The sequence below is a fragment of the Ovis canadensis genome, chromosome 1 (genome assembly GCF_042477335.2).
Source record: "Ovis canadensis isolate MfBH-ARS-UI-01 breed Bighorn chromosome 1, ARS-UI_OviCan_v2, whole genome shotgun sequence".
In the NCBI taxonomy this organism is placed as follows: Eukaryota; Metazoa; Chordata; class Mammalia; order Artiodactyla; family Bovidae; genus Ovis; species Ovis canadensis.
This window is the reverse complement of record NC_091245.1, coordinates 114,270,115-114,294,401: the sequence shown is the minus strand read 5'-3', so window position 1 is coordinate 114,294,401 and position 24,287 is coordinate 114,270,115. Positions and strand designations below refer to the sequence as shown.

The window sequence follows — 24,287 nt, the reverse complement described above, 5'->3', positions numbered from 1 at the left end:
TATATATGTGTTATTTTAAAATCAGGTCTGAATACTCACAAAAATACAAACACTGAAGTCAAGTCCATCAAAAAAATCAAAAAAGTCTAGAACTACTTTTGAAACTATAAATCTGATTTATAATGTTATTTCCATGTGATCATTACTCTAGTAATGATTTCTGCACATCTGTGCTGACTGGCTTTGTTCTATCAGCCAAAAATATTCTTTGGAAAAGGAAACAAAAAATGTGATAGGAGAAATATTGTATCAGGAAAGGGACTGCTGCTGCTCCTGCTGCTAAGTTGCTTCAGTCATGTCCGACTCTGTGCAACCCCATAGATGGCAGCCCACCAGGCTCCCCCATCCCTGGGATTCTCCAGGCAAGAACACTGGAGTGGGTTGCCATTTTCTTCTCCAATGCATGAAAGTGAAAAGTGAAAATGAAGTCACTCAGTCATGTTCAATTCTTCGCAACCCCATGGGCTGCAGCCTACCAGGCTCCTCTGTCCATGGGATTTTCCAGGCAAGAGTAATGGAGTGGGGTGCCATTGCCTTCTCTGAGGAAAGGGACTAGGTGGAACTGAAGGGGAAAGAAAAGGGAGAACCTAAGCCAACATGCAATCTGGAGACAATGATATCCACACTACTCCTGAGATGGTCAGAGCTCCAGACTGCCTGCAAACAATTCCATACCAACAGGAAAAATTTTAATAAATAAATCACTGCAATAAAGGGCAGTATTAAGGAGCTACAGCTCCTTATGAGAATTCCTGGAATAAATACAGGTTCTGGCTGATGCCTTAGAAGTAGAGTGACTATCCTTTTTCCTTCATCCAAGACAGTCCTGATTTATAACTGACATCCTGACATAATTATTACACTGGTACACTAGTACTAGTAGCTGAAGCTCCAACTCTTTGGCCATCTGATGCAAAGAAGTGACTCATTAGAAAAGAGCCTGACGCTGGGAAAGACTGAAGGCAGGAAGAGAAGGGGACGACCGATGATGGTATGGTTGAATGGCATCACCGACTCAATGGACATGAGTTTGAGCAAGCTCCAGGAGTTGGTGATGGACAGGGAGGCCTGGTGTGCTACAGTCCACGGGGTCCCAAAGAGTCTGACACAACTGAGCAACTGAACTGACACTAGTACTACCTTTCATTATTAAAAGGCTCTCGGTTTGGTTGACAGCTTATATGGTCATCTTATATACCACACATTTCTAAGACTGAAAGAATATATGCAGTTAATTATTAAATGATAGACAAATGTAATATTATAAATTACGAGATTAGAATCTACTCCCTTTTTATTTGAACCAGTTCTCATTAACTCTCCTGAAAAAATGAAACATAACATAAAGTAAGCTGCATTAAAAAACACACACACAAATGTTATGGCTGAGTATAAATAAACCACCTTAAAATCAGTTTAAAACAAATTCATACTTGGTGCTTTCAAATGTTTCACAAACATTTTTTGGTATCTGTTATTTCGTATATAAAATAATAAAAGAAAGAATATCAAATTAATGGGCTAACACCTAAATCTACCAAATGGCTCAATAATAATCTTAGGTATTTCAATAGAGACTTGCATACAACCAAGAATTGATAATCATTTCCATTTTTATTGAGACCAGTAACCTATTAATAAATAATGCGCAAGCAATGGAGGCTCTAGGTCAGGGACAGAGAGATGGCTTGCACTTCGCGCATAATTTTGAAAGCTGATAAATTACAGCCTAAAAGTCATTCAGACTTCTAGTTAGAACTAATACGATCAAAGGAATGTGCTTTCCACAAACCACTGTATTACCTTACTCTAACGTGGACAAGTAACTGAAGGCTTTTATTTATTGTAGTTAGTGAAAAATACAAAATATTTTTATAAAGCTTGCCTGAACAGTAATTTCACGTGTCTAATTCCATTCTATTTTTAGCAACAAGCTATATAACTAAAGGGGCATACTCTCAACTCTCATAAATCCAAAGGCTATCTATGAAAAATGTTAACTTTTGCTGGATCTTACGTAGACAACAACAGAACTCAAAATTACATGATATGCAGGGCTAACTTGGAAAATTATTTAGTAAATTAAAAATACTATTACTATTAAATTCCAGTAATATTCAGGAGACTTATACAATCACTAAGATCAGTATTTCAGAAGTATGGCTAATTTGGGCATGTAAAAAAAAGGAAATGTTAGGTATTCCAACATCTATCACATTCTATGTTGCATAACAGTTACTACCATATAATTCTTTGGATCATCTGCCATATTTAGCACAGTATTTTGCACACTGCAGATTCTTAAAAAAAGTGAATACTAGCATTCTTTTCCAGGAAGACTAAATGAAGACAAGCCTGAAGGACTATGGTAATACTCTCATTAAGTGGTATGGGTGTAACAGTAAAAAATCAAAAGAATGATTCCCCATGGCCTTTGGCCTGTAAAACCTTAGAGAGTTAAGAGTAATCAAATCTTTAATGATTTTCAAGCATTATTCTGTACCATGGTTGCCACACTATAACTTCCCTTTGCCTTGTAATTCAAGGACCTAGTTCCACTTGACTCTAATAAAAATTATAAATCACACAGGAAAATGCTTATCAAAAACATTTCTGAAAAGGGCCACTATAACCTTCTTCTACTTGACATAAAGTAAAAATTATATTTTCATACAGTTGTCTTTACTATTTCCAAGCTATATGGAAATTTATGAAGACAGAATTAAATTATAACAAGAAAAAGAGATTCAATAAAAATCACAACAAACAAGTATAAATTATTTTATCTAATAGCTGCAAATGGGTTCAGCTATATCATTCCACCAAATCATATCCATCACAGATGAAATAGTAACAAATATTACACTATATATACAAACATATGACAGTAAAATAACTATATTAAAACACTACAAACAATATACCATGTGTAATATATAAAGTATGTATTTCAATGCGTACATTAGTACACACAAACAGATTTTAAGGTCCCAGCTCTACAAGAATTCTAAAACTGGGACAGTTTTTAAAAAGGAAATTTACCCTTAGAACTGATCTTTTTAAAATTTACGAACATCCTTGTAACTTGTTTGCTCTACTAGTTGAAATTGTGTATAAACAATTCAGATATAAATCTAACCTGTAGCTGTTTTTCTGGATGATATCATCTGATGTGTCTTGCTCCTCTTTAGCAGAAAATTCTAGGAGATGCCTCCTTTGATTTGCAGGGTTCACACTAGGATTCATTCTCTTGGAATCTTGTTCCAACATGCTGAAAATGTTAAAATGTTAGCAAATAATTGAAAAAAAAGTTCTCATACATATTCATACAATGTGCAGCTCTAAAGCAAATCAGAATTCTGTACACACAGCAAGAATACTAGGTATAGAGGCAAGTCAAAGGAGCTTACTGATACGGTCAAATCCCTAACTTGGCATCCTGTACATACATGAAAAACAATTTTGAAAATAATTTTTCTAACTATAGAAGTACATTATTTATAAACTGTTTTAAAAAGTCAGTATTCTATATGCTTTAAACTATGAATATATCCCTGGAGAAGGAAATGAGAACCCACTCCAGCATTCTTACCTGGAGAATTCCATGGACAAAGGAGCTTGGGGGAGTACACTCCATGGGGTCGCAAAGAGTTGGACACAACTGAGTGACTTATCATGTGAATGTATACATATATATAAAGTAAAAATAGGTACAATGTACATATAAACAAATTCTAAACTCAGATAATAACTAGAATAATAAGTCTTCCTCGATGCTTCAGACTGATGTTTTCAAAGAAATACTTCAAATGAAATGGGAATTATTCTCTTTATCAACAATCAAATTCACTAGATTTTCACCATCTCAGAAGGCAGGCTATCAAATAAACTTAACAGAAATTTTTTAAATGTTTATTTACTCCTTTCTCTTCACTCTCCCTAAATCTTTCTGTATGTATCTGGGGCAAACATATATATATATATATATATATATATATATATATATCTCAAATATTGCAATAGTTATTTAACACTTTTAACTAATCAAGGGCTTAGAAATCTGGCTCATTGATATGATATCTTGTGTGTTTAATTTTACAGTGCCACACATATAACTTATACTAGTCAAAATCTTCTTGAAATTCAACACAAAGGGAATTTCCCTAGGGAAGCACAAAAAAAGGGATACCTGATTCTATTTAGAGGGATGAAGTGAAGGAAGCAAATAAGGCTGATGAGAGGGTCACAGTTAAGGACCCTGAGATTGTAAGAGAAAAGTTCTTTAGAATATAGTACTTTGCCTCCAGATTTGGAGAAAGGGATGTTAGGTGGAAGGAAAAAGCATGCACATCACTTTAGAACCTTTTTCTGATATCTTGCTATATTCCCCATTCTCTTCAATTCTTCATTCCTAGAGTCACCATCATCCAGTGTTTCTCACATAGTGTGCTGTGGCACGCTGGCATACTACAGACTCTTCAGAGGTGTACCACCAAATGATGGTCATGGTGTAAAATCTAATTTTGCTACAACTGAGGCTCCATTTTGTTACAACTGTATCTTTCAGAAAGAATGTTCACCTGAGTGGTCAGGAACAGTATAAACCCTGCTACAAATGAGATAAAAGGCTGTGGAATATCCAACTAAACTTATGAAAACAGCCTGGTGAGTATTTTAGAAAACATGAGATAAGCAGTAAACAAAAGCAATTTTGTAGGGAAGCCAAATGAAGAGTGTGATAACAACTGTAGAATGCATTTTTTTCTTTTTGAACCTTACATTTTGGAAAAGGGCTTACTTTTTAATCCTTTCAAGGGTGATGCCAAAAATTCTACTTAAGAAAGTAAGCCTAAACAAAATCAAAGGTAAAAACTTCCCCCTTGGGACTTCCCTGGTGGCTCAATGGTAAATAATCCACCTGCTACGCAAGAGACACAGGTTCAAGCCCTGATCTGCAAACATCCCACAAGCTGGAGAGCAACTAAGCCCAGGCACCACAGCTACTGAGCCCAGGTACTGAAGCCCAGGCACCTGAGAGCCCACGCTGCACAAGACATGCCGTCACAACAAGGAGCCCGCGCACCACTAGAGAGCAGCCTCCGCTCTCTGCAGCCAGAGAAAAGCCCGCCCAGCAAGAGACCCAGCACAGCCCCAAATAAACACAATTGTTTTTTTAGAAAAGAACTTACCCCAGTTTACAGAATTAATTCACCTCCTATCAACCTACCTCTTCATTGCATTTGTGAAATAGCCACATAAAAACATTCCTGTTTGGTGGAAGTACTCCATCAATTTCACCAATGACTAGGAGAAACTCTACCACTGTAATTATTTAAGAATTGCGTCTGAAGCCCACTCACATTTTATTTCTACTGGATAGTGTTGAGCTAAAAGCTCCTAGGAAGGAACAGGGTTTGGGAGAGGAGCAAATTCTGGGTGTCCCTCCCTGCAATTCACTTCAATAGGGTCCTCTTTTTTTTTTTTTAACTAAAAATGTTTTAGCTAGTATCACTGGTCTTGGTATAAGTTCTGGACTCTGTGGCTATTTAGAACATACCTAATAAGCAAGCCTTCTTCCAATATCCAAAGAAACCTAGCACCCCTCAGCCCTCACTTCAGGCTTTCTTTTTCATGGCTGTAGTTTCTTCCACATGTCCTCTTTACAGTACAGTCTTAGGTTCCTTCAGCATATGTGCTCACTCCCCTCTCAATATGCTTCTCAGAGATGACATCCAGAACTGGCCACAGCGCTTCTCAGGTGGTATGACGACTACAGGACGGAACAGGGTAATTCCTTCCCATGTTCTAAATATTATTCTTCCACCAATGCAGCCTAATGTCACACAGTTACATCAGACTCTAGATTGAAGTTGGTTTAATTAAAATTCCAACTCTTCTCACAAACTGACTGGACTATTACCCTCCCTTCCCTTCCCTTCTTCTCCCACTTCCAATTTAGAATTTACATAATTGAGCTTTGTGATCTAGCTGAATAATCTACGTTAATTCCCTTTAAAATATCATTCAAGAACTTTTCAGATCCTAATTAGCAACAGAAATTCTCCTTCAAGGCAAGGAACAACATGCCATCAACATCCTCAGCTGAGCTGTTGTTAAGATATCAAAAGAACAGAGAAAAGAAATTGAGCCCTGGAGCATGCTCCCAGGCAGCTTCTAAGTTTGTAAAAACATAAGTTAAAACACTTATGAATTAATCATAAAATCTCCTAGTCCAAAACCTCTGTCTTGACCATAGGGATATTATAAGACTGTTAAACATTCTCCTAAGACGCAAATGCAGTATAACAGCAGCTACCATTTTCTGAGCACCTTCTATGTACTAAGGAATGAAAGCTCAAAGAAAGCCGAGGCTCAAAGAGTTTAAAGTTTGCCAAAGGTCATGCTGTGATACGGTGATTTATAAAAAGAAATATATATTTGGTGGCAACATTTTTCTGGCCCAGAGCTCCTAACATCCTTGTGAATTTCCCAAGTGATGAGACCCATAAAGGTGCCATATGCTATGTTAATGAGGTGATTCTGGAAGGCCCTTAGGTTGCCTAAGGATGGGGGTTAGTCCCCAGAGGAATCAGTCATAGAATACAGAGTTTGCACTTTTAGTCCCAACTCGCACCCCCACCTCCAGGAAAGGGAAAGGGACTAGAGATTAGGTTCAATCACCAATGGGCAAGTGACTTAATCAACCATGTCTCTGTCATGAAGCCTCCATAAAAACCCAAAGCAAAGGGATTCAGGGAGCATCTGGGTTGGTGAAGATTCAGAGACAGTGGTGAGCTTGAAGAGGGCATGGAAACTCCCTGTCCATTCCCTCATACCTTGCCCCATGAAGCTCTTCCACTTGGCTGTTCTGGAGTTATATCCTTTATGCAGCTCTTCCACTTGGCTGTTCCAGAGTTATATCCTTTAATGATAAACTGGTATTCTAGTAAGCAAAATGTTCCTCTGACTTATGTGAGCCACTCCAGCAAACAAACAGAAACCTGAGGATTGTGGGATCCTTTGATCTCTAGCTGGTTGGCCAGAAGCACAGGTGACAACATGGATTTGCAGTTGATGTCTGAAGGGGGTTAGGGTAACTCTTGTAGGACGGAGCCCTTAATCTGTGGAATCTGACCTTGTCTCCACACTGGCTGCATCAGAATTAAGCTGAATTGTAGGACACCCAGCTGGTGTCAGTGCTTGGTGGTACAGGGAAAACCTCTCCATATTTTGGAACTGGATAATCAGAACCCTTAGGAGAACTGTTTGGTGGTATGGAAAAACACACATTTGGAATTGGTACATGTCAGAAATGTACATGCTCTGAGTAATTAATGAAGCCAGGATTTGGGTCCAGGATTAGAACATCATCACTGCCTTATGTTGACAACATTTTCCAGAATGACTGATTGATTCACTCATTTATTCAACATGTTCTAGACACCTATTACGTTCCAGGAATCATATTTGATACTAAAGACTCAAAGATAAAACCGAATATAGTGCGTAAGTGTGTCTGTGTGTATGTTGCGGGGGAGGGGGGATACAGATAAAAGATAATAGAGGGATTAGCAGCATGATAGCGGTTAATGCCAAATGTTACAGAAGCATACAGCTAGGGCATTTGATCTTTACCAAGAGGATCATGAAGTTATCTTAAATGACAAGCAGTAAGTAAACAGGTGGAAAAGGAGAATGGGAGTGAGAAAAGGCATTTCATGCAGACTAATATGGAAAAGGACACAGTCACAGGAGAGTATGATTTGCTTGAGAAATTGCAAGTAAAGCAGGAGAGGGTATATGGGTGGACATGTGCATGTGTAAGCACAGCGGGAAAGGGACAGCCTCAAAGAGAGAAGGGAGAGAGACGAGACGAAGAGTAATGCAAGGCTGGATTACCTATGGGTGGCCTTGCCTGCCACACTATCAGCAAGTCTAGCAACTTGTTCAACAAAAGAAACAAAACTGGTATGTTTTATTCTTGTTTTAATTTTGGTTCCCAGTTATCATATCCCTTTCTATATCAACATCTTCCATGTGATTAATGTTAAATTCCCCAGTATAATGGGGGAAATCTAGCTTCTTTTAGAAACTGATATTACACTTGTCCTCCACCCATCTAGACTACTTGGTGATTATCACTGCCAGAAAAACAGCAGACCACTAGAACAGTTCCTCTGCTTTACCTATTTCCTGGCTAGGTATCTTAAAGCTGTTTGTGAGGCTCTCATAGGTAAGTGCCAAGTTAAAGTGGCTGCTATGGCTTCTAGGAGCAGCTTTTACATTTTTCCTTCCTCGAATCCTACTGTCAACTAGCAATGAACACATTTAATTCTTCTGGATCAGAACGCACCTTCCTCTAGCACAGTGACTCTCACAAAGTGCAGTACCCAGACCAGCAGCTTTAGCATCACCTGATAACTGCTTAAAAATGCAAACTTTCAGGTCTCATTCCAGTTCTACGCACCCAGAAACCCTGGAAGTGGTGCCTAACAAGGTATGTTTTAACTAGCTGGCCACATGATACACACCAATGTTTGAGAACCAGTATTTTAAACTATTCTTGTTTCTCATAACATCTGTCCTACCTCAATTCCCTAAAGGTTACATGTTTTTCCAATAAATCCAACAGAAGTGAACAGCGTGGGGAAAAGGATGGGGGACTTAGATGAAATGGCTGTGGAAGGACACAATCAAAAACGATGTATGTGGTTTATGGATGATTAATAGTTATTTTTTAAAGGTTTATATTTATTTTCATTTATTTTGCTGTGCTGGGTCTTACTTACAGCATGTGGGGTTTTGATATTTGTTGCGGCACGTGGAGTCTTTAGTTGTAGCATGTGGAATCTAGTTCCCCAACCAAGGGTCAAACCTGGGCCCCCTGCATTGGGAGCGCAGAGTCTTTGTTACTGGACCACCAGGGAAGTCCCTAAAGTAAATTATTAATAAATTATTCATAACCATTAGTACCTGAGAGTTTTTAAAGAGTTCTTCTACTGGTTATTGTTCTTTAGATGAGTTTACTACCACTATGAAAACTGGCATTTCAACTCACAACTTATAACTGTTACAAGGAAATGCCTTGAGTTTAACTATCAGTTCAGTTTATTCCATCTATAATTGGACTGTAATCACTTAGCAGTCATAATCACTTAGCAGCTACACTTGCTCGAAACCAGTTTTAATGTTGACTGGTTTGGCTCATAAGTGATCACTATTTTTCCCACTGCCCACATGAGAAAATGATTATCAGAGTGTAATGACAAATATATGCTTAACCATAACTACTTTAATAATTTTACCCTTTTTTAGCCTGAGGGCTCACTTAGATCTCATTCAATGGACTCCACAAAAAAAGATCTTCACAACACTTTCATTACACAGAGTCAACAAAACATTTTTAACAAGGAAGTAAATCAGAAAAGGGGCAAAAAATAAACATCCAGGCTAACAAATACATGAAAAGATGCTCAACATCACTCATTATCAGAGAAATCAAAACCACAATGAGGTACCATCTCATGCTGGTCAGAATGGCTACCATCAAAAACTCTACAAACAAAAATGCTGGAGAGGGTGTGGAGAAAAGGGAAGCCTCTTACACTGTTGGTGGGAATGCAAACTAGTACAGCCACTATGGAGAACACTGTGCAGATTCCCTAAAAAACTGGAAATAGAACTGCCATACGCCCCAGCAATCCCACTGCTGGGCATACACACCAAGGAATCCAAAATGGAAAGAGACACGTATACACCAGTGTTCATCACAGCACTGTTTTCAATAGCTAGGACATTGAAAAACCTAGATGTCCGTCGGCAGAGGAATGGATAAGGAAGTTGTGATACATATACACAATGGCATATTCAGTTGAGTTCAGTGGCTCAGTCGTGTCTGACTCTTTGCAACCCCATGAACTGCAGCACACCAGCCTTCCTGTCCATCACCAACTCCTGGAGTTCATGCAAACTCACGTCCATCAAGTCGGTGATGCCATCCAGCCATCTCATCCTCGGTCGTCCCCTTCTTCTCCTGCCCCCAATCCCTCCCAGCATCAGAGTCTTTTCCAATGAGTCAGCTCTTCGCATGAGGTGGCCAAAGTATTGGAGTTTCAGCCTCAGCATCAGACCTTCCAATGAACACCCAGGACTGATCTCCTTTAGGATGGACTGGTTGGATCTCCTTGCAGTCCAAGGGACTCTCAAGAGTCTTCTCCAACACCACAGTTCAAAAGCATCAATTCTTCAGCACTCAGCCTTCTTCACAGTCCAACTCTCACATCCATCCAGGACTACTGGAAAAACCATAGTCTTGACTAGACAGACCTTTGTCAGTAAAGTAATGTCTCTGCTTTTAATATGCTGTCTAGGTTGGTCATAACTTTCCTTCCAAGGAGTAGGTGTCTTTTAATTTCATGGCTGCAATCACCATCTGCAGTGATTTTGGAGCCCCCCCAAAAAAAGTCTGACACTGTTTCCACTGTTTCCCCATCTATTTCCCATGAAGTGATGGGACCAGATACCATGATCTTCGTTTTCTGAATGTTGAGCTTTAAGCCAACTTTTTCACTCTCCTCTATCACTTTCATCAAGAGGCTCTTTAGCTCCTCTTCACTTTCTGCCATAAGGGTGGTGTCATCTGCATATCTGAGGTGATTGCTATTTCTCCCAGCAATCTTGATTCCAGCTTGTGCTTCTTTCAGGCCAGCATTTCTCATGATGTACTCTGCATATAAATTAAATAAGCTGGGTGACAATATACAGCCTTGGCATACTCCTTTTCCTATTTGGAACCAGTCTGTTGTTCCATGTCCAGTTCTAACTGTTGCTTCCTGACCTGCATACAGGTTTCTCAAGAGGCAGGTCAGGTGGTCTGGTATTCCCATCTCTTGAAGAATTTTCCACAGTTTATTGTGGTCCACACAGTCAAAGGCTTTGACATAGTCAATAAAGCAGAAATAGATGTTTTTCTGGAACTCTCTTGCTTTTTCCATGATCCAGCGGATGTTGGCAATTTGATTTCTGGTTCCTCTGCCTTTTATAAAACCAGCTTGAACATCTGGAAGTTCACAGTTCATGTATTGCTGAGCCTGGCTTGGAGAATTTTGAGCATTACTTTACTAGCATGTGAGATGAGTGCAATTGTGCAGTAGTTTGAGCATTCTTCGGCATTGCCTTTCTTTGGAATTGGAATGAAAACTGACCTTTTCCAGTCCTGTGGTCATTGCTGAGTTTTCCAAATTTGCTGGCATATTGAGTGCAGCACTTTCACAGCATCATCTTTCAGGATTTTGAAATAGGTGAATTCCATCACCTCCACTACCTTTGTTCATAGTGATATACTAATGCTTTCTTTTTTTTTTTTTTTTTTATTTTAGGCTGAGTTTATTTATTTATTTATGTTGTTTCTGTTTTAAGGCAGTGTTTTATTTATTTATTTTTAAATATATTGATTTTAATTGGAGGTTAATTACTTCACAATACTGTATTGGTTCTGCCATACATCAACATAAATCAACCATAGCATACACGTGTTCCCCATCCTGAACCTGATGCTTTCTAAGTCCCACTTGACTTCACATTCCAGGATGTCTGGCTCTAGGTGACTGGTCACACCATTGTGATTATCTGTGTCGTGAAGCTCTTCCTGTGTACTCTTGCCACCTCTTCTTAATATCTTCTGCTTCTCTTAGGTCCATACCATTTCTGTCCTTTATCGAGCCCATCTTTACATGAAATGTTCCCCTGATATCTCTAATTTTCTTGAAGAGATCTCTAGAGTTTCCCATTCTATTGTTTTCCTCTGTTTCTTTGCACTGATTGCTGAAGAAGGCTTTCTTCTCTCTCCTTGCTGTTCTTTGGAACTCTGCATTCAGATGCTTATATCTTTCCTTTTCTCCTCTGCTTTTCACTTCTCTTCTTTTCACAGCTATTTGTAAGGCCTCCTCAGATAGCCATTTTGCTTTTTTGCATTTCTTTTCCATGGGGATGGTCTTGATCCCTGTCTCCTGTACAAGGTCACGAATCTCCGTCCATAGTTCATCAGGCACTCTGTCTATCAGATCTGTTCCCTTAAATCTATTTCTCACTTCCACTGTATAATCATAAGGGATTTGATTTAGGTCATACCTGAATGGTCTAGTGGTTTTCCCTACTTTCTTCAATTTAAGTCTGAATTTGGCAATAAGGAGTTCATGATCTGAACCACAGTCAGCTCCCGGTCTTATTTTTGCTGACTCTATAGAGCTTCTCTATCTTTGGCTGCAAAGAATATAATCAATCTGATTTCAGTGTTAACCTCTGGTGATGTCCTTGTGTATTCTTTTCTTGTGTTGTTGGAAGAGAATGTTTGCTATGACCAGTGCGTTCTCTTGGCAAAACTCTATTAGTCTTTGCCCTGCTTCAATCCGTACTCCAAGGCCAAATTTGCCTGTTACTCCAGGTGTTTCTTGACTTCCTACTTTTGCATTCCAGTCCCCTATAATGAAAAGGACATCTTTTTTGGGGTGTTAGTTCTTAAAAGGTCTTGTAGGTCTTCATAGAACTGAGAATGGCATATTACTCAGCTATAGAAAAGAACACATTTGAGTCAGTTCCAATGAGGTGGATGAAACTGGAGTCTATTACACAGAGTGAAGTAAGTCAGAAAGAGAAACACCAATACAGTATATTAACACATATATATGGAATTTAGAAAGACGATAAAAATGACCCTATATGCAAGACAGCAAAAGACACACAGATGTAAAAAAACAGACTTTTGGACTATGTGGCAGAAGGTGAGGGTGAGATGATTTGAGAGAGTAACATTGAAACATGTATACTACCATATATAAAACAGACGACGAGTGCAAGCTCAGTGCACGAAGCAGGGCACTCAAAGCCAGTGTTCCAGGACAACCCAGAGGGATGGGGGAAGGAGGGAGGTGGGATGAGGGGTTCAGGATGGGTGGACACATGTACACCCATGGCTAATTCATGTCAATGTATGGCAAAACCACCACAATACTGAAAAACAACTAGCCTCCAATTAAAATAAATAAATTTTTTTAAATGACTAGAAGAAAAAGAAATAAAAATGCATCCAAATAGTCTATGAGTCCCAATTTTATTAATCTATCCACTTGGCCTGAATGTATATTGAAGGCAATATATCAGGAAATTCTGTAAAGAAGCTTTTAAAGTTTGTCACTTGTTTATTTTCGGTAGTTGCTGTCCTTCAGCCCCAAGTCCTTGTAAATTTTTTTGAAGTCTTAAAATGAAATTTCTCTTAAGCTAAATAACAGAGACGCTGACTGTCCAATTCAGCTCAAAACAACTATATATGCTTCAAACTATGAAATGACTTACAGAAACTTTAACCATCTAAATAACTGCAAATTTACATTTCCCTTGTTTTTATTAATATGTGAAATACATGAGGGAGCTTTATTTTACTGGCAGAATTCAAGACTGTCTTCATACAACTTTGACAACACAAATATGAAGGAAGGAATTTGACAGTCATAATAGCCAAATGTACAAAAGAGTAAGAGAAAATTATTGTTGATGTGAACTTCCAGATTCTTGGCATGAGTGTTTTTCCATCATTCAGTGTCTCTTTTTGTTAATTTTGGAAAAAAATTTCCCAAAACACAAGGAGATGACTCAGTCACAGTAAGAGTTAGCATAATGATTAACTGTTATAGTTCATGATATAAATAAGGCAATCTAATCACTTTTCATAAGCAGCTTAAATCACATTCTATTCAGTGTTTTCAAATAAACTAAGAAATATTTTTAAAAAAAACAGAAGTCTTTATGTCTCTGTGACCAAAAACAAGCTACCCTGCAAAAGTTACAAGTTTTAAGTCTCAGAATAACCATTACACCAACAAACGCTGCTCATGCTGGGGGTCAATGGGCCTGAAAAGCACAGATTAATAAAACATAAATAACTTCAATTTCCCCAAAAGTCTGGAAAAAGTATTGTAAGAATTGTTACTTTATTTTTTTATTTATGAAAGTCTAAAAGCTAACAACTGTTTCATTTATGAAGCCAACTTAATTATTAAGATATGATTTCAGATACCCAATTTTCATAGCAAGGAGCTCAACAAAAAACGGTACATCTCCAAATCTATTCTACCCTTATGAACCTGTTTCCTTACTGGTCAATTTTAAAGTCAAGCCATTTCAGCACGTAAGAATCTTACTGGTTCCCATCCCCAAAAGAAACCCATCTGCTGCTATTGCGCTCCCTGAACACTGCACATGAAAAGCTGAAATCACTTTAGCCTGGAAAGAGCATGACGATCCTTAGGTTTTAATGTGGAATAGTGGAAAGAACACAAAATTGGGAATCAAGAGATATGGATTCAACGTGTGGCTCTGAGACTCCCCGAGTCATCCTGGGAAAGTTGGTTAACTTCTCTGAGCCTCCAATTCCTCTCAAGAAAAATAACTTTCACAGCGGTTTTCAAAGATTCAAATGATATGATGGATGAGAACATGCTTTATAAATCAGAAAGTGCTTTGTGTCCCAAAGATGACACTGCAGTTAGTGGCACAGCTTGTCTTCCTGCCTGCCAAGGTTTAGGCTATTCTCAACATAGCAACTGGAGTGAAACTAGGTCAGATGACTATGTCACTCCGCTGCTCAAAGCCTTCAGATGGCTCCCCATTTTATCATGGTAAAAGCCCCTAAGGCCTCACTAAGTTTATTCCCTCCCTGTACCTTACCTCTCTGGCCTCATCTCCTACTACTCTCCCCCTTGTTCACTTTATTCCAACTTTATTCCCCTTGCTTTTCCTGGAACATGCAAGGCACACTTCCACCCTAACACCTTTGTTCCCTCTGCCTGGAATGCTCTTTCCACAAACATCCATATGGATAATTATTACTTTTAAGCCTTGGTTCAAATGTCTACTTTACAATGACAACTATTTAAAACTACAATTCCAATAATCACCCTCACACTTGTAAAACTGTTTACCCTACTATATTTTATCCCTTTTTTTAATCATGTTACTTATTATGTTTACTATCTGTATGTCCCTGTATGTATATTTTGCTCTAAGACAATGCCTAACCCACAGGAGGGATTTCTTTTATTTTTTTCCTTAAGTAACAAATGTTTTTTTTATGTAACATTCTGCCTCTTGCCAGGAGAAAAAATACAAATCTTTATTTTAGAGAAAACTAAGGCACAATTCAAGAATAGCAGGTGGTGAACTCATTATTATACCATCTCCAGATGCAGGAACAGGAAATTATGTTAATTTTCATTGAAACTGAGGCTAAAGACAGGGAGTTCTCAAGGGAGTTCTCCAAATCTTAAAAAAGCTATTTTTCTCTGTTTATTGAATGGTTCACAGATGATTTTTGCAGACTTTTGGTAACTGGGGGCAATTTACTAGAAACAGAAATTTGAAGCAATAGATCAATAGTCAAGATTTAAAAAAAAAAATTCCTCTAAATAGTAGTTCTCAGAACCACGGATTACCAGACCTTGAGAAGAAACACATACTTTACAGTGGCAGTTTGCCAAACAAGCCGGCAAGAGCAAGAAAACAACCTGATATTCTTTCATCCATTCAGTGAACAATTATAAAGCAAGCACTCTAACAGGCAGTGTTCATTCTTGGAATCTAGTCACCAGACTCTGAGAAAGGCCAAGCAGCTTGTGGAGTGGTCCAACTAAAGAAAGAAGGAGACCCCTAGCCAACAGCCCTGGCTCAGTCCCAGTTGAGGCCAGCACCAACCTGCTGGCTATGAGGAGTGAGCCATCTCCAAGCAGGTCCTCCACCCTGAGTCAACCCCCTGACACTCCATGGAGCAAACAACTGCTGTCTCTAGTGAGCACTTCCCAAACTGCTGGTGTTTCAGCAAAGTAAATGACTGTTGTTGTTTTAAGCTTTTAAGTTTTGGGGTGGTTTGCTACACAGCAATTGATAACTAATACAATATTAAATTGCTGGTCAATAAATCAATATTTAATACAATAAGTTTGTGTGTGAACAACTCTTTAGTATCCTCTCACTTGAAAAAGGCATCCTCTAATCATTCTTAAATGCCTATAAATTTCAGTGCAATCTCTTCTGTTATACTCCCATCAATCCTATCAACCCATAAAATACATATTTTCTCCTTTCACATCCAATCTTAAGCTTTAGGAAAATGGGTAACATTATTGGATCTTTTTCTCTGCATAAATAGCTGTTGTTCTATTAGTAATTAACACAAGGGCTCCAAATACAAACTGAAATCTAGCTCTGCCAAATGTTAGCTATGACTTCAGTTTCCTCATCTGTAAAATGGCGAAAATAATACTTACCTTATAGTTCAATATATAAAGTGCTTAAATTAATACTTGCTACACAGCAAATGTTTGATAAAGCTCAACAGCAAAACACATAAAAAACTGCTACCTTTATCAACCAAACACAGGTGGTATCAGCAAACAGGCAGATTATTCTGAAACTGTCTTCACTTTTGTACTCATCTTTTTTCCCAACTATCTTATTTCCATTTATCTCTCATTTTCAAATTCACATTATACTAAAAAGGGGGGGAAGGAAAATTAAAGTAAGTAATGCTGCTTTATTGAGATTCCAATAAAAGGGTTGAGTTGCTGTTGTTTAGTCACTAAGTTGTGTCTGACTCTTTTATGACCCTATGAACTGTAGCCCGCCAGGCTCCTTCTGTCCATGGGATTTCTCAGGTAAGAATACTGGAATGGGTTGCCATTTCCTTCTCCAGGGGATCTTCCCGACCTAGGGATCAAACTCACGTCTCCTGTACTGGCAGGGGGATTCTTTACCACTGAGCCAACAGGGAAGCCCAAAAGGGTTCAGACAGAAAGCCATATAAGGCATACAGAGTATCTGTGATTCCCCAGTATTAGCTTCTCAGAGATCATGGGTTGTGATAAATTGACTGGTAACATAAGATTTCAATGCCAGTTTATGTTCGCAACACACAGACACCATGAAGTCTAGATGCATAGCACACACTCACACTTCATGCTATACTAGCTATAATTCAGTTAAAAACCATCCGTGAACTGAAAGTGAAGTCGCTCAGTTGTGTCTGACTCTCTGTGACCCCATGGACTGTAGCCTACCACACTCCTCTGTCCCTGGGATTTTCCAGGCAAGAGTACTGGAGTGGGTTGCCATTTCCTTCTCCCGAGGATTTTCCCAACCCAGGGATCAAACCTGGGTCTCTTGCATTGCAGGCAGACACTTTACCATCTGAGCCAAACACCATCTGTAGAATATATCTTATAAGTTTCAAATGTTTACTGAAATGACAGAACAGGTCAAATCTGGAGAAAATAAGACATTAAACTTCTAGGCAAACTGCCTAGAAGCAACATATAATAATCACATATCTATTTTGCAAAATCAAAAGTTTCAAAGTTATTTTATAGTCTAAAGAAAATATCAAAGTAACCAACTTAAACTCTAACAGTTTTCTCATCTGCCCTAGTTTCTCACTGATGCCCTCTCACAAGACAGAAGCAGCAGAAGTTACCACATTATCACCTTTTATCTTTGAAAGTGATATAGTGACTGACTTATTCAAGGTAGAGAAGGAAGTTAGCAAAGAATGTACCTTTCTGATTTCAACTGCTTTCCCTTCACTATGACAAGTCAGGTCTGAGGGAAAGGTCGCCAAGTGATACATTATAAAGCCATTGCAATACTCCTTATTCGTCTCTCTATATGTAGCTCACAAGAAAGCCAAAACTAAAGAAAATCATCAAAAAAAAAGAAAAGAAAATCATCAATAGAATTTTCCATGCCCTCAAAACTCTGCACTATTGATAGACTCTATGTCATTTTTTTAAACAAAGGGTGAAACCCTATAGGGACTAGAAGAAAAGAGAACCAATTACTTTGCACAGAATCTTTTTTGAAGAACATGAATAAATTAGACATTTGGGAAAAGAACTAATCTTAGGTCTTCTGGCTGGCTGGCTAAGTCACTTCAGTCATATCTAACTTTTTGCGACCCCACAGACTGTAGCCCACTAGGCTTCTCTGTCCATGGGATTCTCCAGGCAAGAACACTGGAGTGGGTTGCCATTTTCTTCTCCAGTTAGGTCTGCTGCTGCTGCTGCTGCTAAGTCGCTTCAGTCATGTCCGACTCTGTGCGACCCCATAGACGGAAGCCCACCAGGCTCCCCCGTCCCTGGGATTCTCCAGGCAAGAACACTGGAGTGGGCTGCCATTTCCTTCTCCAATGTATGAAAGTGAAAAGTGAAAGGGAAGTCACTCAGTCGTGTCCGATTCTTAGCGACCCCATGGACTGCAGCCTACCAGGCTCCTCCATCCATGGGATTTTCCAGGCAAGAGTACTGGAGTGGGGTGCCATTGCCTTCTCCACTACCTCTCTGCAATCCCAGAGAGGGATTCAATAACACCTAGTATTTAAATGCATAGTATTTCTTCAGTTTATGTGTCACTTTGATAAATGTGCAAAGTACTTTTAGCCAGAAACTTGAATTAGATTTCATTTTAAAGTCTAGCTGAACAAAACCATGTATACTTGGTGGTTTGAAGTCTGACATATAAGTTATAGAGTAACTTTTAACCTACAGCCAATAGTGATTTCATACAGCAAAGTGTGCTCAGCAACTGAATAAGGGGAAAAATTGAAGCCAGACTTGGAGACAGGCTCATCTCAGGATAAAAAGTTAGAACTCTTCCTATAAAAATAATGAAAAGCTGACAAACTTAGAGAATACTGGAGTTAGAGACATTTTATTTCTAACCAGTTCCAGGCAATTTCAATACCGTATTCTCTGTGGTGATCTTTTCCCTAATAACACAGTGTCCTAAGAAAACCACAGAGTAGCTGGCCCCTACGGAGTATGATTTGCCTTCCTCACCCAAGTCTGATGTCTTAAACTGTAAAGATTATGGTTCTTGTGAGAGGACAGCACCTAACCCTGAACAATGGAAAAGCATTATTAATTTCAAACACTTGCTAATTTTGTTGTTGTTCAATCGCTAAGTCATGTCCAACTCTTTGTGACCCCATGGACCACAGCATGCCAGGCTTCACCATTCTGTCCTTCACCATCTCCTGGAGCTTGCTCAAACTCAAGTCCATTGAGTCTGTGATGCCATCCAACCATCTCATCCTCTGTCACGCCCTTCTCCTCTTGTCTTCAATCTTTCCCAGCATCAGGGTTAAGACTTAGTATATTTAAAACTGCCTAAGGATGCTTCTTTATTATTTGCAGAAAAGGAGAATGGTTAAAGTGACTTTTTAACTATGTAGAAAGGGGAAGAAGTAACAAAGGAGTCTATATACTGCAGTCCTATGTGCCAGGAAGAAGCTCCTCTTACAGGATTCTGTCATGGCTCTTGTTCTCTCCAAAACCCAAGTTCATAAATTTCCTCAATCATATAACACAAACCTAGGAATATACAAGTACCTATCTAGAGATTTTTAAAAATTTCTTTCACATGAATTATCTTCCAGTTTAATGGGTAAGCATGCTTACAATCACCATGGGGGTCAATGTATAGAAAGAAAGAAATACAAAATTATACACAGTAGTTTTCAACCCTGGACATACCTCAGGATTATCTAAAGAAAAATGCTTTATTTAAAAAAAATGATTTAGACCCATCTTATTAGATTCCATACATTAGGGGTAGGGCTCAGTTGGCTGTCTTTTTAAGATTTTCATACTGATTATATACAGGCAAGGTTGAAAACCACTATAAAGAGAATTTAACAAAAAGTCATCCAAACTATTAAGGAGAAAAGGAAAATTAGCAAAATATCAGACAAACTTCTATGATAAAAGCTGCTGCCCTACCATTATTCAAGAGTCAACAAAACTCAGAATATAATAAAGATAATAATGATATTTTCCAACTAGCTCTTAATCACTTTGTTTTACAAAGAAGGAAGTATTTTTAGCACAATTTGTTGCTGGTTAAACTTTATGTTGCTAATAGAACCTTTTAGAAATTCTTTTCTTTCTATCAAAATTTATCTATTTTCCTTTCCTCTTTCCTTATTTCTCCCTCATTTCTTAAATTAATCCAACTTCCCTCCATGAAGAAATATTTTTACAAGTGTCCAAAATGAACACTGCCCATTTTCCCCACCTCACTATATTTATGAATATTTGTATAACTCTGAGATTTACACCAATCCTTGGGGTGAGAAGCAAGTTAAACTTACCTAATGTCAAAACTGTCATGAAGTTCACACTTAAAACAATAAAACTTACAAGTCAAATAGAAACACAGCATAGAGAAGCAATGAAAAACTATGTCTTCAGTATGAACAACATCAGGTATGATCTTTGACTACTCCTTGGAAGTAGGGACCCAACAGGAGGGAACCCTAAAGATAAGTCCTCTCCCTAACAAAAAAAAATATTAATATCTCTTCCTCAACCTCATAACATTTAAAACATAATAACCATTTATACCAGACCCTATCCAATTTCAATGTCTGTTAGAAGGTTTACTGTATGAAAAATGATTAGATGAAACTACATTTATAGTACAGAAAGTAGTAGTAATGAGATAAAGAAAAGAGCTAAGAAAGTATCTTAGAAAACGTACAATCAGAAAAAAAATAAAGAAAACAGAGTCAATCGTAAGAGGCCCAGGATTTGGGGGCTCAGCGTGGGGGGCACATGTGCAGCCGTGGCTGATTCATGTCAATGTATTGCAAAAACCACCACCATGCAAAGCAGGTATCCTCCCATTAAAATAAATCAATTAGCTAAAAAAAAATTGCTTTGCCATTTGTATTTTGTAAGAAGGGGATAACTTCTTTTCCACTTCTGTGGAACCTTTTATATTACACTTTGCTTACTGTCAGGCGTCATACATTTCCCTTGGAATGTCTATCTCTCCTTCTCTCCTTAAAAATTTTTAATTTTACTCTCCTCTGTAAAAGTCTTTCTTTATAATAATTATCTCCATCTATTTCCCTCTTCTCTGTACAATACTCACAACATACACCACGTTACTTGGTACTTGCTATGACATATCCTTGCATTAGTCACTGTTTTATGCTGTTCTCTCGATGCCTATGTGAGCTGGACACAGTCTACCCTTTCAGCCTAATTGCTTACCATTCCCTACCATACAACCTATGTTCATTCACATTCCACCATTCATCTCACTTAGTCCCTCAATTGTCATCCAACAAATATTTATCAAGTAGCCACAATATGTCAAACACAATCTAAAAGCAAGGTAAAAAAATTTTCTTAATAATAAAAATAAATAAATAAGAACAAGGTAAGCTCTAGCCATCCCTGACTGCAGCTTACTGTAGGTAACAGCCATCTTCCTTCACCTCTCCAAGCGTTTATTCAGAATATTCCCTCTGCCTGGAAGGCCGTTCCCACTTTGTCACCATGGTTAAACCTTTCCCCACAATAGTGCAACATCTGTCTACAATGTACTACACACAATACAGATGCTGAGAATATACGTATATTTCTTTAAAAAAAAAAAAAAAAGGAGGGAATTTCCTGGCAGTCCAGTGGTCAGGACTTGATGCTTCCACTGCAGGAGCCCAGGTTCAATTCCTGGTTGGGGAACTAAGATCCTGAGAGCCATGCAGCGTAGCTGAAAGGAGTCAGTGACAACAGACAGACCAACAAATAAGCAGAAAAATGTGACACATTCTATTATATGCATACGGGACAATACGGGAACACCAAAAAGAAATACGAAGCCCAACCCAGTGAAAAAGTGGGCAGAAGACCTAAACAAACATTTCCTCAAAGAAGATATACAGACAGCCAATAAACACATGAAAAGCTGCTTAACATCATTCATTACCAGAGAAATGCAAATCAAAACTAAAATGAGGTATCACCGCACACAGGTCAGAATGGCCATTATCAAAAACCTACAAACAATAAATGCTGGAGAGGATATACAGAAAAAGGAACCCCCTTGCAGTGTTGGTGAGAATGTAAACTGATACATCCACTATGGAGAACAATGTGGAGATTCCTTAGAAAACTAGAAATAAAACCACCATATGACCCAGCAGTCCCACTACTGGGCACATACCCTGAGAAAACCGTAATTCAAAAAGACACACGTGCCCCCAGTGTTCATTGCAGCACTACTGACAGCAGCTAGGACGTGGACGAAACCTAGATGTCCACTGACAGATGAGCAGATCAAGAGGCTGTGGCACACAAACACAACAGGATATTGCTCAGCCATAAAAAGAATGAATCAGTGTCAGCTGAACTGAGGTGGATGAGCTGAGAGCCTGTTATACAGAGTGCAGTCAGTCAGAAAGAGAAAAGCAAGTATCGCATATTAACACACACACACACACATATATATATATATATGGAATCTAGAAAAATGGTACTGATGAATGTATTTACAGGGCAGAAGAGAGACACAGACAAGGAAAATAGACCTGGGACACAGCAGAGGAAGGAGAGGGTGGGACCGACTGAAAGAGTAGCCCTGAAACATATATTACCATACCTCAAAGGGAAAGCCAGCAAGAACTTGCTGTGCAACGCAGCGAGCTCAACCTGGTGCTCTGTGACAACCCAGAGGGGTGGGCTGGGTGGGGGCGGGAGGTTCAAGAGGGAGGGGAAATACGTACACTTATGGCTGATTCAGGTTCTTGTACAGCAGAAATCAACACAACATTGTAAAGCAATTATCCTTCAATTAAAAAAATACTTAGCCTAGCCTAGGGGTGAGTTCAATTTGTTCAATGCCAATTCTTAAATCTAAAAATAACAATTCCCTTGCTTTACTTTATACCTATACCATATACACACATGCATACATAATATACAGTTTTCCTGATTTGAACTTGATATAATCACATTTTAAATATTTTTCTGCAATTTGTTTTTTCCACACAGCATAGTGCTTCCTACAAAGTCTGATAAACAGCATTTTAATACCCAATTTAATACCAAATTTGGTTATGACTTCTTCTTTGATCTATGGGTTATTTAGAACTGTGCCTTTTAATTTTTAGTGGTTTAGAAGTTCTTAGTTTCATCATTTTTGTTATTGATTTCCAGCTTAATTGCACTGACAGTGAATATATTCCATATGTTAATTTTTGAAATTTGCCAATATTTCCCTTACAGCCTAGTACAGATTAATTTTTTAACACTTTCACATATGGTTGGAAAACTGTATTGACAGATGCAGCTGTATATACATATGGCCACCAGGTCAAATTTAATAATGACAATAATCAAATCTTCTGTATCTTTGCAGATTTTCTTGTCTACGTGGTCGATCAATTATTGAGAGAAGTATGCTGAACACTATGGCAGCAGAAGGTCAATTTTCTCCTGTAGGTCTGTCAGTAATTGTTTACAAGGAATATTACTGGGAACATATTAATTTAGAATTATAATATCTTCCTGGTAAACAACCTTTAAATCAACATGTAGTGACTAAGTCTAACACTGCTTTTCTCCTTAAAGTATATGTGTCTGATAGTAGGCTTTCTTTTGACTACTATTTGTTTTTTCATCCTCTGACCACCTACTTTTTTGCAGGTTTATGCTTTTAGGTGTTTCTCTTATAAACAGCAGAAAGCCGAATTTTGCTTTTCTCCCCAATCCAGTCTGACTATCTTTGCCTTCTAAATGCAGAGTTCAGTACATTTCCACTCATTGTGATTACAGAAAATATTCTAGATTCATTTTTACTACAGTATTTTGTGCTTTCATAATTGAGCTGTTTATTTCTCTCTTAATGCCATCTTTTGGAATGAATCTGTCCACCTCATTCCACGATACACTAGACTTAGCAAGGATATACTCTAATTATATTTTGCTAGAGGTTACCCTTCAAAACTTTAAAATATCAACTTAACATTCTAAACACAGTCATTATCTTTACCCACTTCTCAAACAATACAAACTTTGAGTATGTTAAGTTCAGTTACACCCCTCACAATTTATCAGTTATTATCATCCAGAAATTACAGCAGTCCCCCTTTATCTGTGGTATTGCTTTCTGGAGTTTCAATTACCTGTGGTTAACCACAGTCTGAAGATATCAAATGACAGACTTCCCTGATGGTACAGTGGATAAGCCAACGCAGAGGACATAGGTTTGATCCCTAGTCCAGGAAGCCCCAACTACTGAAGCCTGCTCCCTCTAGGGCCTGCGAGCCACAACTACTGAGCCCCTGGCTGCAACTACTGAAGCCTGCAGGCCCAAGAGCCTCCCCTCTACAAGAGAAGCCACCCCAGTAAGAAGCCAGCACACTGCAACTAGAGAGTAGCCCTTGCTTTTTGCAACTA

At 38.4% G+C, this 24,287-nt stretch overlaps 1 protein-coding gene across 1 annotated transcript in view; it reads right to left on the bottom strand.

Moving 5' to 3' along the window:
- The window catches only part of ATF6 (activating transcription factor 6), a 246,416-nt gene that overhangs the window by 149,739 nt on the left and 72,390 nt on the right, over positions 1-24,287 (bottom strand). The window contains exon 10 of the mRNA XM_069546978.2: positions 3,140-3,271. Coding sequence (XP_069403079.2) covers positions 3,140-3,271 — 132 coding nt within the window. The remainder of the gene's footprint in view (positions 1-3,139; positions 3,272-24,287) is intronic.